Consider the following 18,957-nt stretch of genomic DNA (forward strand, 5'->3'; position numbering starts at 1 on the left):
ATTTGCAATGGAAGCCTTCCTGCAAATGTGCACAAAAATTCAATTTCTCAATATTTTCTCACAGCTAAATCTACCTTATCTCAGATGGGTCTGCTTAACGGGGAGGATGGGTTGGACAGGAAGCGGAAGTGGGATTTGCTGCTCTCGAAAGTAAAAATTTGAAAGCTCTGACAAACATTAGAAACAGGTTTTTTTTTTTAAAATAAAATGTGTAACCTTTTCCCTTTTGTCTTTCTCTCTTTAAGCTGCCTGTCTTGTCCTTGGCTGTATGATTTTCCCTGATGGCTGGGATTCAGATGAAGTAAAACGGATGTGCGGAGAGAAGACAGACAAGTACACTCTTGGGGCCTGCTCGGTCCGCTGGGCGTACATCCTGGCTATCATCGGAATCTTAGACGCCCTGATCCTCTCGTTTCTAGCGTTTGTGCTTGGGAACCGACAAGACAGCTTGATGGCAGAGGAACTGAAAGCAGAAAACAAAGGTAAGATTACTCAAGGAGCTCTTATTGGATGACTCAAGCACAAAAAATAATCCAAAACAGAATAAAGCAGCCGCTCTCTCCCTCTTGCCCTGCAAGTCCCCCTTTTCCTGCATTCTCATGTGCACGTCTGTTAATGCTCTGGATTCTAAGACTCCTCCGCAGGTTCAAGATGCTTGCAAGACTTAAGTATAGCATTACAATTTCATCTTTCTGTGCCTCCTTATCTTCCTGGGACTCTCTAAATCCACTGTGACTGTTTAAGTAGTTTTCCTTCTCTAATGCCTTAACTGTCAGGAGTTAATGACTAAGAGGCAACATTGGGGGAGGGGTATCCATTGGATTGAATGGAATGTGGGTATGGCTATTCTTCCAGCATGAAATAAATGCCTGTGAAACCATCACAATCATGCAACTCAAGCTCATGTGGGAGAAGGGATTTCCACCCCAAGTAGCTTTGGAGATTATAGGTGCACCCCAATTGGCTGGAATTTTCAATGTGTTATCTGGGTAACCAACTCCTTAGATTTCCTTTCAAAAGGAAAATTTCTACTGAACTACAAGGAAACTTTGAGAAAGAACAGGACACTGGTTGTTGATTAATACCTAAGTATAATAGAATAGGTGACTAAGAGTTAGTTTGTCATTATTCAAGGTGAATCTTGTAATTTTTCTTCCACACTCCTACACCTGTTCTTTAAGGTAGAGATTTAATGCCAAGAATTTGTTATAGCCTTAGATTTGTGCAATGAATTTAATCCTTATATTATAGGGTTGGGAATTTCTTGGTGATGGTGGTAGTAGAGGTTGATTTTTGAGATAGTGTCTCTCTCTGTAGCTCAGATTGACCTCAAACTCTTGAGCCTTCTCTCCTGATGCTGCCTCCTGAGTCCTCAAACTGCAGGCACTGTCCACCATGCCTGGCCCTCCCTGTTATCTTCAATCTTTATGCTTTGCATTTATATTATTACCCTCAGCTGAGGGGCTCCTCCTAGCCTTTTGCTCCTAAGAAGGAGCTAGATCCATCCTTGAATTATAAAGTTTAGATACTGCTTCAGGTAGGTGCTAATTTGAAGCATTCCTTGGTATTTTTAACATATATATATATTCCTGTATGTGGACATCTTGTGTGATGACCTTATAGCCAACTTCACAAGTGACCATCACTGTCCATTCTTGGAAAGCAGGAACATGAAAAGGCAAATGGAGTGGCTGAGAGGACAGCAGACACCCAGGGATTCTCTCCCTCTAACTTGCAAGCACACCATTCATCAATTTAGTTAATCCCATCAAGAATTTTCTAAGCACAAAAATAACTCACGGGGAATGCAGCTAAAATTTCCAAAACACAAAACTACCTTTCCCTCAGGGTTCACCTTTCTAGATTTAAAAAAACACTCAATATAAAAATAACAGTTATAGTTGTGTTTGTGTTAAGATTTAATACTTTTGTGCATTCATTAATCTATTTTTATAAACTTAATTATTTTTAAAAAGCTTGCAAATAAATAAAAATATTACACACCCAAATTAGCCAGACCCAAAGTCTATACAGCTTAGTGAACTCATATACAGTTAGAATTACCAACCTAGAAGCTGTGACATTTCAAATTAGAGTTTACACATTTAGTATTGAATATATGTTTTGTATTTATCTACCACTAAAAACATCCATATAAAATCAGGACTAGGAAAAATAGCTGTGTATTCTTTTTCATAACTTGCATCTACTACCTGTCTTCAGTACTTCCTCATTCCTTTATATTACGTTTTGTTTCATATGTACATATTAGTCATGCACTCCTTGATTCAACGCTCTGCTTGGAGCTCTCGTCTGTCTCTGTGGTCTGTTGGATATACTCTGTTTTCTGTCTTCTTCCCTTCATATTAACTGGTGAGGATTGCTCAGATTTGCCTAACCACCTTTCTGGAGGAATGAGTTGAAGACTGCTTTGTTTTGCACACATGCGAATCCTTGCAGCCTCTGAGATGGCCTGTGATGGGACAGAATGTTACTTGGTCCCTTTAATGTTAAAAGTTATACTGAAAACTGACTTCCCTGATCTTCTTTGATCACACATACAAGAGAATTCAGAAAAATACAGTTAAAGTCAGTAGCAGGTCATCTGCCGCATCAGAGCAAGCCAAAGAAGCCTCGAAAGCATCAGAGTGTGCAGTGAAACATTTCAGCCTCCCAATCCAAACGCCTTAATCCGAGACTCTGAAAAGATAAAACCAGCTTTGCTCTGCTCACTTGCCGGGCCCTTGTACATTAGAGTCTCTATAAATCGGGTCAAGATTCCTAAGCCTTTTATGAAATTTAACCAAACCTACGTATTTCTGAGAAACGACCCAAGATTTACTGTTGCTATACAAATCAGTCTTTGTTGTTTGGTATTATTTAATAATTTGTTCAAGCTTGAAACTTCTGAACTCAGATTATTTGAGACCAATCAATGATTCTACATATGATATGCATGAGCCTAATTTGCAGTTATGAAACCGGTTACTTATTAATAGGCATACTTACAATTGCATGGATGTGTTAATATCACTGTTGAGTAATTAAAATATTTTCCAGTGTTAATTTTTACTAATAAAGCTACCAAAAAGTCTCTTGGGGGACAAATCTTTGTTTGGTATACATTGTAATACATTGAAATCCATGGTAATACATTGATAAGGTGAAAGATGTAGTGCTGGCTCAGTATTTTAGAAGAATTTACCCCAGGATGTTTTCTGGTAAGGATTCCGGTGGTACTATATGTGAAGCCATGTCTCGGAAGAGTAAAGAATTTATGCGTTCCTATATTAATATCACTGCACATTGTAATGTCTATAGTCTTTCAGCTTTATAGCCCACCAGTCATATCAACATGCATCTTAGAAGTAGCAGACGCATAACAAGGAACAAGATACGATCATAAGACAGACCACTAAGGACCATATCTTCTTTAGGAGCCTCTGTAATTAGCTCTACGACATAACTCTACAACACATCCCTGCTTCACGTGGGAGAGTCATCACATAAATCCGGTTTTCTATGTATCATTATGGCAAGAATATTGCTTAAATTCATGAATCCTTCTTAGCAGCCATCCTAATGGGATAAAACCAAATCACTGCACATCAATTGAAGAAGCTATCAGGGGAAGGAACTTGGCTTAGTTGTTGACCATATTCTACTCATGATCTCAAGATAAAAGGGAATGTGACAAGCTACTGAATCATAAATTGATCATCACAAACACGCTATTCCATGAGGAAACAAGGAGGGGTATGTAACTAAAAGCCCCCTTAGTAGTCAGCTCCAGAGCATTTGCCCCAGGCCCACTTCAGCAAATCCTCCAGGATTTCTTTAGGCTTTTCTTTCCCAAGAGCACAAATGTCACATGAAAGATACCTCACCTAGAACAGATTGTAAACTGTGGAATGGAAAAACTGAAAGCAGAGACATGTTTTTATTCCCTCAGTCAAACGAAAGTAACCAGCTTTCAGAATCTCCACTTTAGCCTGAAATCCACAGAGACATTCTACGGAAAATCACAGCTTGAAAGACCCAAGTGCTCTAACAGAGGGCTTTGCAATGAAGCTCAGTGGAAGTAACAGGATAATTTTTAATGAGAAAAAAGAAAAAAAAAGGAAATTCCTCTGAAAAACAAAAAGTAAGAATTGTTTAAATCCAGTGAACCATGTACCTGATTTAGGTCAAAACAAAAAACAAAACAAACAATAAAACCAGCCCCTCCTTCCTGTTCTGACCTGGAGGACACAGGCCTGCAGGCTATGTGGTCCCTGGCACAGGGATGACAGTGCTAGGCAGGTGTTTTTCCTTTTGTGAGTGTATCAGCATGCTTTCTAAAGGAGCCAACAGCAGTCAGCGGTTAACCTTGATATGCTGTTTAATTGCATATTTTAACACACTGAACTGTGAAGTCAATTTAATTATGTAAAATTAAAGTTTCACCCAGTTAAAAAGGATTTGAAATGAAAGCTTCAATTTCAATTTCTTTCATTAACTGTGAAAGGATAAATAATTACATTTTTCAGAGCTCCTATGCCACAAATATTTCTTTCCTTGTCAGACATCACTTATAAAAGAGGTCTGTTTCTACATGTGTGTGTGGTCACTTATCAGATAATTGGGTCCTCTCATGAGTAGCTTTAAAGTCACTTTGTCTTTAAGCACTTAAATAGCAAATGAGGACACTTGATCCAGACGTGACTCGAGCTACTATTTATTTATTAAATGGTGTAAGCACTTTTTAATGCTGTAATAGGGGAGCGAGAGTGAATTCACCTTACTTACCTAATTGAGAAATCGCTTCGGAATTTTGACTTCAGAGTGAGTGGCAATGTGGTATGGTGGAGTAGAAGAACCTGCACGTGGCTTCAGGCTGCCCAACACTAGCTGAGATCAACACCTTAATAACCCCACATTAGCCTTCCTAGTCTGTAAAATGCAGGGCTTAAACAAATAGTCTCTAAGGACTGGGAGATCTGAGGGTGGTGAGGGTTCTTAGCCCTCACAGCCGTGAATAAGCACCTTACTTTCTGGAGCTTATTGGCATGCAAGAGGGTCTAGGAAAAGGAACTCAGTGGTCATGGGGGATGAGGCTGTGGGATACCTTGAGTCTTCTTTTCTCTTTCTTGCCTGTGTTCTCCCTATGTTCCACTCACCACTAGCCGGCTCATCCATACCCCCAAGAGCAGAGTGAGTCAGAGTTAACAGACTGGTTCGTAACAGTTGCACCTCCATGCCTAGATTCTGACACTATGTGGTAAGCATGTGGGAACCAGAATAGTGACTCGAGTATCAGGACAGATACTCTGTCTCTGATCTCAATGTCAGCAGATGTCTTTGGTCCAGTCCCTGAGCATCTCAGAGGCTGAGACTCATCTCATTAAAAGTGGAATGGCAGTACCCAGTCTACCTCTTACACTGACTAAAAGAGTTGAACCAAAGCTTGTGGGTGGGATCACTTAATCAACAAGTGGGCTGGGATAAGCTGTAGTCTGACTAAATATTTGCCATGTGAAATCTGATTTGATCTTTGAAATAACAGAGTGAAGTAGTTATCATCACCCTAGCTCTTCATAGCCCAAACTGTGGTACAAAGAGGTTAAAGATATTGTCTAAATGTTCACAACTAGAAAAGAATAGATTTCACTCATTTAACTCACAATTTCAAGTCCTGTCTTTGGTCCAGCATCATGTAATCCATTCCTAAGAGATAACTTTGCTTCCAGCCCTGTACAAACAGTGAAGTTTAGTTTTGTTTCCATTGGTTGCTTTTAGAAAAAAAAATCTATATAATCAGAAGTTCAATACACTTGAGAATAGCTTATAAAATCCATGCTGCTACTTTGCTATAAAATTTTATTAAAGACCTAGTGAAGTAAGATCAGGGAACTTAGGAGGAACGCATCTTCAACTGCTTTGAACAAAAACTTGAAAGAGGCCACAGTGAAGGGTCTGTTTCCTGGTGGAAGCCACAGTCCTTGATGCCTTCAAAGACTCCTAGAATGGACCTGAATAGAAACTGTGTATATCCCGGTCCTTTTTCAGAGGAGCTAAAACTATGCAAGACACCAAGGCAGAGATGAGAGATCTTTGTGGGGCCAGCTGCCCTGCACCCCACTACTTCTGATTGTTCTCCTGTCAGGTGTTTGTACCATTAGGTTTCACCCTTTATGTCACAGACACTTGTCAAGGGTCCCTCCCAACCTCCTGCCTGCTGGATCCCACAGTCCCCTTTTAACACTTACCGTGTGTGGTGCACATTTGAAACTCTGACTTGATTGGGATCCTATGGATAACTTTACCTAATTCCCCTGCCTATGGCCCTTCCAGCTCAGACTCCTTTGCTGGTTTCCCCCTTCTTCATCTCTCACTGAGGTATCTGTTACTGCACTTATTTCCTGCTGTCCTCATTTGGCACCATAGCTTTTAAGGCACATTTGTATCCTTACGACTCCAGGTTTAACTCCCCTACATTCCTCTTCAATGCAGTCTGATCCCACACATCCAATTCCCTACTTAAATATATGACTATCATTTCATATCTAACATTTCTGTAACTGAGTTCCTTATACATCCAACAAAACCTCCTCCCCTCCTGGTCTTCCTTATCTCAGCTTAGAGCACTCATCCTTCCAAATGCTCAGCCCCAAACTTGGAACCATCCCACTTCTTCCTTTCACGACTTAAGCCTAATCATCAAAAAACAGACAAATCCTACAGCTGTAGTTGCACCTGTAAAATGGAGCACACACACACACACACACACATACACATACACACACACACACACACTTTACTGCCATGCCTGCTGCTACCCTGGTCCATACACTATCATTCTGGCTCCTAGAAACCCTGTCCTCTTGCAGTCTAACCTCAGAGCGTCTAATATGATGCAGTTACTGGCAATGACCGCACTGTTCACTGTGTGAGGACTCCTGGTGACTTGGAGATCTCACTCTGGAAAAGCAAAAGTCCTTTACCATGTTCCACAAGGCTCTGCACGCTTCCTCCATCTTTGTGGTCCGTTCTTTCCTTGACACAGGCTTTATTCTCCTTCCCTGCTCTTCAGACATTTAGGGCCAGTCTCTGCTTTTGTTGTTCCTTCTTACTGAGCTGTTCTCCTCCAAAACCATAATGCTTGTTCCCTCCCTCTCTTAGGATTTGCCCAAATCACCTTTGTGATGAGCACACTGCCTCGTCTTAATTCTTTTCTGTCTCCCAGAGAAGACACAGGTTTTTCTCTTTTGCTTGTTATTGCATCCTTAGCATTTGAATAATGTCTGGTATATGTAAACTCTCAATGTCTACGTGTCAAATAAGTGAATTGCTGAAGGAACTCCAGCCCTCTTCTCATAATATTGTTGTTCTGTGGTTGCCCAGATCCTAAACATAAAAAGGTTTTGCTTTGGTGGAGCTGAAATGTGCTTCTTTATAAACTCTATCCACTTCCACTCCTTCTTCTACTCTTAATCACTGAGTTATTCAAAAAGTTACTGCGTTCATAATGGGTATGATAACACATGCACTAAGGTGCAGGACGTCATGGTTTTTGAGAGTCACATTGTCTTCAGTACTGTCTGCTAGCCATAAAAGTAACCAGGCATGAGCACCACCGTCAGTGGGCAGAGGGGGTGGGGAGGACAGGTGTGGTGGAAGGAGGGAGACTTGGAGAGAACAGTTAAAGGTGTGACGAGAGGAGAGCTTGGCAGGAGCCACTTACAAATGTGCAACTGGAAATTGTCTTCTTCAACTTACTGTCTAGGCTACGGGAAACTTGGAAAACATTTAAAGGTAGAACAGTGTGGTTGTTTGAATAGGTTTGGCTCCCATAGACTCCTGTGTTTAAATGCTCGGTGTACTAGGAGGAGTGGCCTTGTTAGAGGAGATGTGTCACCCTTGGAGAGGACTTTGAAGTCTCTTCCTATGCGCAAACTCTGCCCAGTACAGATGATAGGCTCCTCCTGGCTGCCTTCAGATGAAGATGTGGAATTCTCCATTCCTCCAGCATCATGTGTGTCTGCAGGCTGCCATGCTTCCCACCATAATGATAATGGGACTGAGCCAGTCCCAATTAAATGTTTTCTTTTAAAGCGTTGCTTTGGTCTGTATCTCTTCACAGCAATAAAGCCCTAACCCAAGACAGACACTATCGTCCATTCAAAAGTTATGTGTCAAAATGATTCATATACTGTGGTTTACTCTAAGAAACAGTTTTCTTTATGACCAGTACCCAACCTCCAGTTATAGAATTTTGCTGTTTTCCCAATTTGCTGACTCCCAGCTGAAGTAGTTTAAGAGTCTGAGGGAAAATCCAGAGTTGACTGAGTGGTTGACCCAAGTAATGCCATTACCAGCTCTTCTTCCAAAATAAAAATAATTTTCATCTGGTAAAAATTCATTTCAGTGATATTTTTTGGTCCTGAGATAAGGCCTGCAAAGCCAAGAATCTCTCAGAAAATATCAAACCAGTTGAAATAAAGGAAGGAACACTGAGGTTTGTTGTTTTTTTAAGAAGATGGGGTAGAAAAGGAGGAGAGCAGAAAAGAGGGAAGAGAGATCTTTCAGTTGCGCTAAAGCTTACCGCTTCCCCCTCCATCTCTTTCCTTCTCCCCTTTGGCATTGTGGTGCCAAGGTCTGGAAACAGTGGACATGGCTGACATTTATGAAAGAATGAATATACATATGTCTTGTATTTACTTCTAAGTTACTTATCTGTACTTGGCCCTCCGTTCTTTTGTAAGGCAAGATGTTCCATGTAGTTTCACCAGACAATTTAGCATTTGAACCCTATTAGTGATTGCTTTTCTCTTTCTAAATTTTCTGCTTTGATTGTAGCATATGACATAAATCCATTCATGAAGATAGCTGCTTTTATTTGGGACACACAATTCTAGTCTGTTTGATTTGATTTGATTTGATTTGATTACTTTTGCGACCAGCTTTTGCTGTGCATCTCAGGGCAGCAGTAAGTTGTAGTCTTTCTACTTCAGTCTGAATGTTGGGCTCGTGGGTGTGGCGTGGCTGGGCATGCCCAGCTCTAGTCTTTCAATAAATGCAGTCCTGAAGCTTCTGCCTTAATTACAACAGTTAACGCTTTTTCTATAATAAAGTACATGTTAGTTTGGTTTCTTGCTACTTGACTTTGTTTCCCGGCTAACTTCTCTTATCCATCCTGCAATCTCTGGATTTTTCTTTTCTTTATCTTTTTCTTTTTTTTTTTAGAAAAGAATATGGCATTTTATTTTTGCATATGGATGTACAGTAAATGAGTTAAACAAGATCACCGCAGGGCTCTCAAACACTGATCACTTGCAGCCTAACCCTCTGACATTAGTCCTTGCAAAGCAGCCACAGGAGTGGCTATTTGCACAGATTTGGTATTTGCTGTAGCTGTTGACATGAAGTGCTTACTGTAAAATGCCCAGTAGCTTTGGAGTATACTATTACAGTAGACACAGCTGGGCTTCAATGTTCCATCTTTGGAACAAACTATGCTTATTTACATGTCAGAACAGGTGGCTCTATCTACTTACTCGATTGTGAGTTTTAATGACTGATTTTAAGCTACACAAAATTTTCCCAGAGTTTCTAAAAGCAATAATCCTTATTGTTTATAAAAGATAATGTTGAAAAAAGGTAATGTTGCATTGGATTTTTCTTTATGTGCCCTGTACAGAGATGAGATACTTGAAGAAAAACAAGAGTTTTCACGAGTATAATTCTAGTCAAATCTCCTGTGGAGCCTCGGCTCCTCTACTCAATTTTATTTCATGTACATAAAAGTTCTGTTAGAAAAACAGATCTCTCCATTTCTATTATATATTCAATAACTCCATTATGAGGTCAAGGCACACAGAGACACATGGCCACTCATTTCATTTGCCTCTGCAAGGGAGAAACACAGATGGTCTTCTCATCCTGAACAGAGACAAACAGAAAGGGCTGTAGCAAAGAAATCTTAAGGGTACTGGCAGCAATGCGCTCTCTCTGGGAATAATACCCTAAATCTTCCCGCACCTGAAAATAAACCTGAAGGGTCCATGTCTTACACTTTGGGATCTTGAAATCAAGCAAGACATTGTGTCTTTTTACATGTTATATCCAGTGTTCACATTCCTACTTGTAGAAGTGCTGAACAAATTTTAGCACTTGTCACTTAATAAATTTACTTTAAAAAAAATTATGGAAATTGTTAATATTTCCACATACCATCTCTTTTATACAAGAAGCAATTTGTCTTTTCAATAATTGCAGAGGAAATAAACTCAATTGTAAATGGCATGGTTATTATACCGTAAGTATTTTTTGAGAGACTCATTGTTCCATTTGCCCAGGACACCTCTTTCCATCTGTTTACAATAGGTGCTGCTTATTGTTGATGGTGTAGTGTATTTCAGAAAAGGATGGATCCTGTTTTCTAATCCACTCTGCTAATCTGTCCTTTTCTTTTTTTAATTTTAATTTTTTTATTTTATTTTATTAGATATTTTCTTTATTTACATTTCAAATGCTATCCTGAAAGTTCTCTATACTCTCCCCCCGCCCTGCTCCCCTACCCACCCACTCCCACTTCTTGGTCCTGGCATTCCCCTGTACTGGGGCATATAAAGTTTGCAAGACCAAGGGGCCTCTCTTCCCAGTGATGGCCAACTAGGCCATCTTCTGCTTCATATGCAGCTAGAGACATGAACTCTGGGGGTACTGGTTAGTTCATATTGCTGTTCCACCTATCAGGTTATAGACCCCTTCAGCTCCTTGGGTGCTTTCTCTAGCTCCTCCATTGGGGCCCTGTGTTCCATCTTATAGATCACTGTGAGCATCCACTTCTGTATTTGTCAGGCACTGGCATAGCCTCACTCAAGACAGCTATATCAGGGTCCCTTCATCAAAATCTTGCTGGCATATACAATAGTGTCTGGGTTTGGTGGCTGATTATGGGATGGATCTCCAGGTGGAACAGTCTCTGGATAGTCCATCCTTTTGTCTTTGCTCCAAACTTTGTCTCTGTAACTCCTTTTATGGGTATTTTGTTCCCTATTCTAAGGAGGAATGAAGTATCCACATGTTGGTCTTCCTTCTTCTTGATTTTCTTGTGTTTTGCAAATTGTATCTTGGATATTCTAAGTTTCTGGGCTAATATCCACTTGAGTGCATATCTAGTGACTTCTTTTGTGATTGGATTACCTCACTAAGGATGATATCCTCCAGATACATCCATTTGCCCAAGACTTTCATACTGTCTTTTTCTTGGTGGATTAATAAAATATTATTTTTTAAAAGACCCTGTGGATGGATGATAGATTGGAACATTATACAACTACTCGTCCTCTTTAGATAAGTCATCTCACTTCTTGAGCTTTTATTTTAAGAGCCATAAAAATACACATTGTATTGTTTAATTCAAAGGGTAGAGAATGGCATTCAACTGGATCCCACCAAACATGGCCTATATGCAGAATGCATGGTATTGATAAACTGTGGGAGTTCAAAACTGAGTTGGGCCAGGTTTATTCTAAGACTCCTTGATGAGAACATTTAGTGCTGTGGGTACTAAGTTGTATTTCTGGAATTCAATCCAGTTCTGACACTCACAGCTTCATAAAGGTACCTTGTTGGGCCATCTCCATGTAAAAGGAGTGAATGCCCTTTACTGACAGCTGGTGTACAACCAGCATTAGTGAAAAATTATAGTATAATAAACAGAGGCTCCTTCCCAAGGACAAATAGACACAGAAGTATTCATCTTCCAGGATGTTTTTGAAAACTCAGCCTGTAGAAAAACATCAGCAAGTCTATATAAAGCAAAGGAGGAACAGTGACAAATAAGTAGGAACTGTGAGATACATTGTACAACAGAAACAAGAAAACAGATAGTGGGGCATGGGGAATCTTTACGTGAAGCATTAATTTCACAATAGACTACTTAACATTCTATCTCCATAAACTTTGCTGGAGAAAGTAAAGTTGCTTGTAACTATCAATGTAATGACTTTTTGACCACACCTTTGAAGAGAGCCCACGGTATACAGGCAGGCGTCATATCCATGCACTGCAGCGGACTTTTATTCCTGTTTCATTGTACTAACAACGGGCCTTGGATTCACTGGACTGGAAGCATAGCTTGGCCTGAGCTGATACCATCTTCATGGCCTACCTGGACCTTGGAAAATGCACTTGGAAGTGAAGAGTGAAAGCCAGCAACTCCTATGAGATGTCTGCAAAGCACTGTGCTGTCAGCATCTGCAAAGGCAAAAGTGACCGCAGAATTCAGCCAAGGCCAGGAGGGAGAGCAGCTGTGGTATGCACATCAGCAATCCCAACATCTGTTCTGACAGAGCATCTGTTGGCTTCCTGTAGAGACAACAAATGGAAAAAGCCACAGCCAGGATCACTAAAACCAGGCTCTGACCTACAGCTCTGGAAAAAGCAGGGGAGAGTCTATTCCAAAGAATATCTAAAATAACGATAGTTTGTACAAGAGAAGGGGGCAAGTACAGAAGTTCCACAAGCAAACTCCATCTCCTAGCCTGACATCTCTTCACCTGTTTTCCTACAAGCTGATGTTTTTCTAGAGGCTGGCTTTTGGCTGCCAATACACAACACTTCAGAGAATCTCTGTCAGTAAGTGAGATACAGTTTAGGGTGTTCCCAGTCTTTAGTGAATGGGACACTAAAGCACACTGTATGTGTTGATCCCTAGTAACAGATGAAGCTATCTATCTTCTCCTCTTTCATCAAAGTGCCCTAAAAGCATGAGCAGCTACCATGTTTTGGGCAGACATGGTAGATTTTAAACATCTTTCAGATGTATCATGATGAATTCAACACTCTTCTCACTTCTGTTGGGAACCAAGTTAACAGTATGTTAATGAGAAAGGTGTTGTAAAATATATTTAATAAATCCCAGCCTGGTATTTCTACCCATATTTGACCATTTATGTTCCCAGATGAAGGACACACACAGCCTTGTATTTTTCAATATGCCTTAGGCAGCACAATATCTGGACAGCTGCCTACCCCCATGCTGTTAAAATCCACTTTCATATCGATAACTCCAAGTTACTACTTCCTAAATTCTATGTTCCATCTGGGCTGCTCTCAGCTCCAACAAGGCAGCCCTCTGGGTCACATTCTCTTGGCCCTAGCCAATAGAACTCCCCTTTCTCCTCTCCTGCATGTTCTTCTCTATCCCATGGTGGGTTCTTCTTCTCTCTCCTCCTCATAGTCCCAAGCCTGGAAAACATAAACCCCACCTCCACCTATGTCTCTTCTCCCAAGCTATTGGCTACTGGCATCTTTATTTGCCAATCAAAATTAACTGGGGACAGTCTCTCAGTATCTTATATGTGGCTCTCTCATATTTGGGGCAAACAGTTTTGGAGGACCCAAAATAACAGGACAACCCATTACATTTCCCCCTTTTGTCCAGTTAAAAAGGCTCTTTTCAAGTCAGGTGGTGGTGGCGCACGCCTTTAATCCCAGCACTTGGGAGGTAGAGGCAGGCGGATTTCTGAGTTTGAGGCCAGCCTGGTCTACAAAGTGAATTCCAGGACAACCAGGGATATACAGAGAAACCCTGTCTCGAAATAACCAAAAGGAAAAAAAAGGCTCTTTTCTCTCAGATATAAATTGAACACAATTATAAAATTATGCATATTATGAAGTATGATATATGCTTATAATGTCTGGTCCATTATCTTGCCAATTTAGATAAAGTATTCTATCATCTGTCCTAACTTAAAGAGTTTACTATTCAGTACCTCAATCCTGTTTGATTTCAGCTTGTATTATGATCTAAAAAATCATCCTTCCAAATCTAGAACATCTTCAATGCTAAATAACAAGTTTAATTGTAAGACTATAATTCTCTTCAACCCCATCAGAGATTGAAATGGAATTAAATATTATCTGAATATGCAGAAAGCACAAAGACACAGCTTCCAAAACTTACAGAGATTGACAGAGACAGCTGACTGCCTGGACAGTCCCCAATATTCCTTATAACGTTGGAGCATCTATTTTGAGCTTTCTGGCCCAGAACATCTGACAGACCTTAAGTGAAGCAAGAATTTTGAAGGACTAACTTACCCTGTCTTGTCAGAGCTTAGCAGTTGACTGTCCTGTGTTCGTTTGTCCTTTTGGACAGCATTTCTGTCTGCAGATGAAATTAGGGCATGTCTTTCCCAGTGACTAGCTTACTACAATTGAAATAACTCCACATAGAGGTACTGATGTTCATTATCTTCTTCAAGTGGAATGGGGTACTGTCAAGAGCAGGTCTCTCTCATAATCAAAAGAGCTTTTAATAATGAAATGATCTTAAATGCCATATTCTATGTATCTCTGACACTTTTGAAGACCATCTATATATAGCACAACTGAATTATCAAACACTGATTATTTTTAGCGATTCACTATTTGAATAACCTTGAAAGCACTTTATTGTAATTAACTAAATTAGAATCTAACATGACCATGGGTTTCACTGTCTGACTGTTATCTTGCATTACTTAATTATCCTAAACAGTTTGTAATAGCAGCTATTAAAAGGACTGGGTCTGGTCTAAGCCTTGTATTCTTAAATGAGTTCCATAGGCACAATGCCTATCTAAGAGTAAGAAAATTGATTTTAAATTTTGTATCAATATACAAAGATTTTTACCAATAAAAACCTTAAACCTCTTTCAAAATATAAATTCTGTATCAATGTAAGAATATATAATTTTAATTCTACATCAAAATATAAGGATTTCTGCCACAGAACTCAAACCATGTAATTATTTTGGTGAATTCAATGACAATGACCAAGGAGAGCACTTGTTCCCTGATGGAAATGTGACTTCTCACAATGTTACTTATTTTCAATCCAGCTGAGAATTCCTTTGCAGTACAGCCAGACAGACAAGGAACAAAGCCAAGTCTTTAAAAATGACTAAAGACATGTCCTTCAAAAGTAGTGAAAGAGAGAGTTTCTTCCCAGACAGAAGTAGCAATAAAGACAGAAGCCCCTGAATGCAGGGGAACAATCAGTTTAGTTCATCCACAAGGCAATAAAAATTTAGTGTCAGCTTATCTAGTAGGTCTCTATGTTTTGGGTCAAAACACATCTTTATTTTTTTCACCATAAACATGTCATATAAAAGCTATATGAAACAACTATAAATAATAAAAGTTTTATTAGAAGTTAAAATAAATCCTGGGAGATTCTACCTCTTCAAAACCTATTTCTCTTTGGCTGTTTTTGGAGATATAATCTAACATGATTCTATTCTCACTAGTTAGTCCACTCAATAGCACCTACAGCAAGCTGTGTGATCGTCATTATGATTAAGATAATAATTTTTAAGTAATGAATATTACATTTCTATATGTATAACATTTATCAGGGATACTTATTTTATAATACAAATTCTGCCTGGGTATTCTTGGAACCCCAGAACTCTTCAGTCAGAAGCAAGAGGATTGAAAGTTCAAGGCCAGCCTAAGTCAATAGCAAAACCCCATCTTCAAAAAGCAATTGCTTCAATCATTCATTCTGAAGGATAGCTCTGAAATCTGTTATGATTAATGGACTTTATTTCTTATAGAACTTTTAGTTTTATAGCAAAGCTAAACAGAAACTTGAAGCGATCCCACACATTTCCTTCCCTACCACTCTGACCAGCAGTGGGCATCAGTGTGGTCCAATGTTAGAATTGAAGACCTAATGCCAACTCAAGCTAGGCATGTTTAATCAAGACTCTATGTTATTTATGTATTCCATGGGTTGACTTTTTGTTTCTTCGCTGTGGTGGGGGTTGAGGTGAATATTTTTAGGAAGTCTCTCTTAGCCTAGGTTGGCCTTGATAGAGTATGAACATGCTCAATCTACTGTATGGCTTTTGACAAATGGTATCTTCAATTTCACCCAACACATTTAACATATGTGATACAACTTATTTGAGGACTGCACTTTAAACAAAAATGCTGTAGGTTACATATAATCCTATTACGACGATGATTAAATACGTAAAGATGATGAAGCCAATGGCTGGGAGCAGACTGAGTACTTTAGAATTCCTCCGTAGAGATACCCTGGCAACCTTCCATTTTAAATGGAATCTGTTTCAAATTCCACTGCTAAATTGATGTTTGAGAAGTCGGAGCACATATTTTTTTCCTAGAAACAACTGGCACAGACAAAAGTGAGGTCCTTGTGCCCTGTTGAAACCTTATCAAGGATTGTACTGGATCTCTTGAAAGCATCTCTAACTTACAATATCATAGAAATAAGACTACTTAGCTAACCATATTAAAAAATGAGACGTTAAAAATGTACAAAAATTTACAGACAAAACTTTTACAGAAAGTTTATAGATAAAAATATAAAAGCCACACATATACCCCCCCCAAGAAAACATTTAATAATTATGGCCAGGGATATCTTTTAAACCAAACTTTCCAGGTACAAACTATAAGGCAAACATATGTATTCATTAAATCACATCAAGATAGGTGATGAAAAACAGTGAAGGCTTGCTGATAAATTAGAAGCTATCTAAATTTTTTTTCAAACTTATGAGCACTTGTAATAAGCAAGAGATTCCTCCAAACCAATAAGAAGGAAAGGCTCATTTATGAATTACAAAATGAGCAGATTATGAAGATGTAATTGGTAGAAGAGCAAACTAAAAAATCAGCACCTGAGGTAAATTGTCCTGAAGCATTCATTATTACAGAAATACAAATTAAAGCAGCAATGAGTGATCTGCTAGTCACACCTGCTAGGCTGGCAGTGTAGACATGGTGATAAGCGGGGCTTTGCCTTCTCACAGTACTAGCAGAGTGAGGCCATGGGAACCAGAGTCCAGCCCAACTGATAAACAGTCCCTCTTTGTGACAATTTCTCTCTCAGGCCATAGCCAACTATGTATGAGGTTGTTCAGGGCAGCATTATTTGCACTGGGTAGTTTCAAGAAATCTAGTCATTCATTGAGGAGAGAGGATAAAGACTTTGAGGAGATTGGAGACCATGTGGTACCATGTAGCAGTTAAGGAACAACAAACTAAATGAGTGCATGGCAACATGGAAGGATGTAGAGGACAAGATGGTTTGCAGGAGGAATAAAACTTCAGAGAGAAAGTTAAAAGACATAATCCAAAAATACCACTCAACTTGGTACTTAATCTAGAATAGCATTCAATAAATGTTAGCAACAACTAAGCTGGAGCCCTAGCCTCATTGTGCAGGTCACTGATGGAAACATTAAAAAAAAATGAAGACCAGGGAGTGGGGGCTGAAGGTGTTATTATCACAGCCTAATGTCGTTTGTACTAGAATGGACAGCTACAGTGTGGCACATGGAAAGTATGAATACAACACTGTCAGTTTACAGTGAGGGAATTCCTATTCACAGCTTCCATTTCCTTCAGGAAAAAAAGAACCATCCTGTGCTCCAGGATGAGGACATCTTAAATAGTCCAAAGTATGGGCTCATATAATATTATAATGACACACTTTTACTATTCAGAGAAACTCATTTATACAAAAGCCATTCCTGGTTTGAACGTCAACTCCAGATTGTGATGATTCCCTCCCCCGACCTCCCCACCCCCACCCCCCACCCCCGGTGTGTACACAATAATTTTTTTTTCTGCTGCTAAGATTTAATTTAAATGTGGCTCTTTCTGGTCAGTTTCCACTATATCTAACATTTACAGGTACCCTGTGTTTACTTGAATTCAACTAACTGGAAACTTTATGTACCAACCCTTCCCCACCATTAAATAAATAAATAATAAATAAATAAATAAATAAATAAATAAATAAATAAATAAATAAATAAATAAATGGAGCACAGGAATAATAGCTGATTTCCTGTGCACCATTCCTGGCTTGTAACATCTGTCTCTACCATCTGACCCATTGCTCGTGTAACAAATTGCTTCTCACCGTGTAGCATCATCCAAGAAAGCCATGAAACAGATTCCTGTGATCAGTCCCACATGCGACAACAGAAGAGCTTGTTTCTGTTATTAGAACGCTCCTAAGTCTCCTGTAAGAGTTGAGCTTGTAAAATAAGGCTAAATATTTAAAGCACGGAGTACAGTTTTCTGTAATTCTAAAACCTTTTTAAAGATCACAGCAGATCTGTGTTGTCTTGAATAATTGAAGAAGTGCAAATAAGAAATTGTCATTTGAAACATCTCAACTCAGGCAATTCCTGAGTTTCTCTCTGTAATGTATTTGATTGACAGATGATTTGCAGAGCCAATTTTTAAATCAAGCCAAGGACAAACAGACTTCTGAGAGAACTGCTGTTTCTTTGCCTTTCATTAAGTGAGAGAAGACAAGTGGGCTGAAAGAGAAAAAAAAACTCTAAATGTCTAAACGTCTGAAGAGCTATCAAGTCTCTGGAGTCTGCCTGAAGGAAAGCACCACAGAATGGCAGACACAGTGCAGAATAAACACAAGTTTATCAGTCAGTGAACCTCATTAAAAGCAGACATTTTTAACAGCCTCTTTTACCAAAGATTAGCTCCATTCTGCATTTGCTTCACCCCTCACCCCCAGCCTCTGGTTTGTTGTTCTTCTGAAATATTTTATCATTCTGTAGCCTAATGGTATGTGTGTGTGTGTGTGTGTGTGTGTGTGTGTGTGCGCGCGCGCGCGCGCACATGCATATGCATTGGATAGACTTAGAACAATGAGAATTGCTCTAATAGGCTTCCAAAATCAGCAGTGACCTGGCATATGGATAGGTCATAGAGAATAATTGAACTGATGAAAACATTCTGGAACTCTCTGCAGCTACAAAACACTGCAAAGATAATAATATGATGAAGAAAACTATATGAAGCTTGTGAACTCTGCAGCCAAGAAACTAATAATTCTTTTTTTTTTGATTTTTAATATTTTTATTACATATTTTCCTCAATTACATTTCCAATGCTATCCCAAAAGTCCCCCATAGC

The 18,957-nt window shown here is 39.3% G+C and overlaps 1 protein-coding gene across 3 annotated transcripts in view; it reads left to right on the forward strand.

Moving 5' to 3' along the window:
• Window positions 1-18,957, forward strand: part of Lhfpl3 (LHFPL tetraspan subfamily member 3) — a 529,915-nt gene that overhangs the window by 359,828 nt on the left and 151,130 nt on the right. For all 3 annotated transcript variants that reach the window (XM_021162985.2, XM_029476925.1, XM_021162984.2), the window contains exon 2: window positions 246-482. In XM_021162985.2, the coding sequence (XP_021018644.1) occupies window positions 246-482 (237 nt within the window). The remainder of the gene's footprint in view (window positions 1-245; window positions 483-18,957) is intronic.

This window comes from Mus caroli, chromosome 5, assembly GCF_900094665.2.
Source record: "Mus caroli chromosome 5, CAROLI_EIJ_v1.1, whole genome shotgun sequence".
Lineage (NCBI taxonomy): Eukaryota > Metazoa > Chordata > Mammalia > Rodentia > Muridae > Mus > Mus caroli.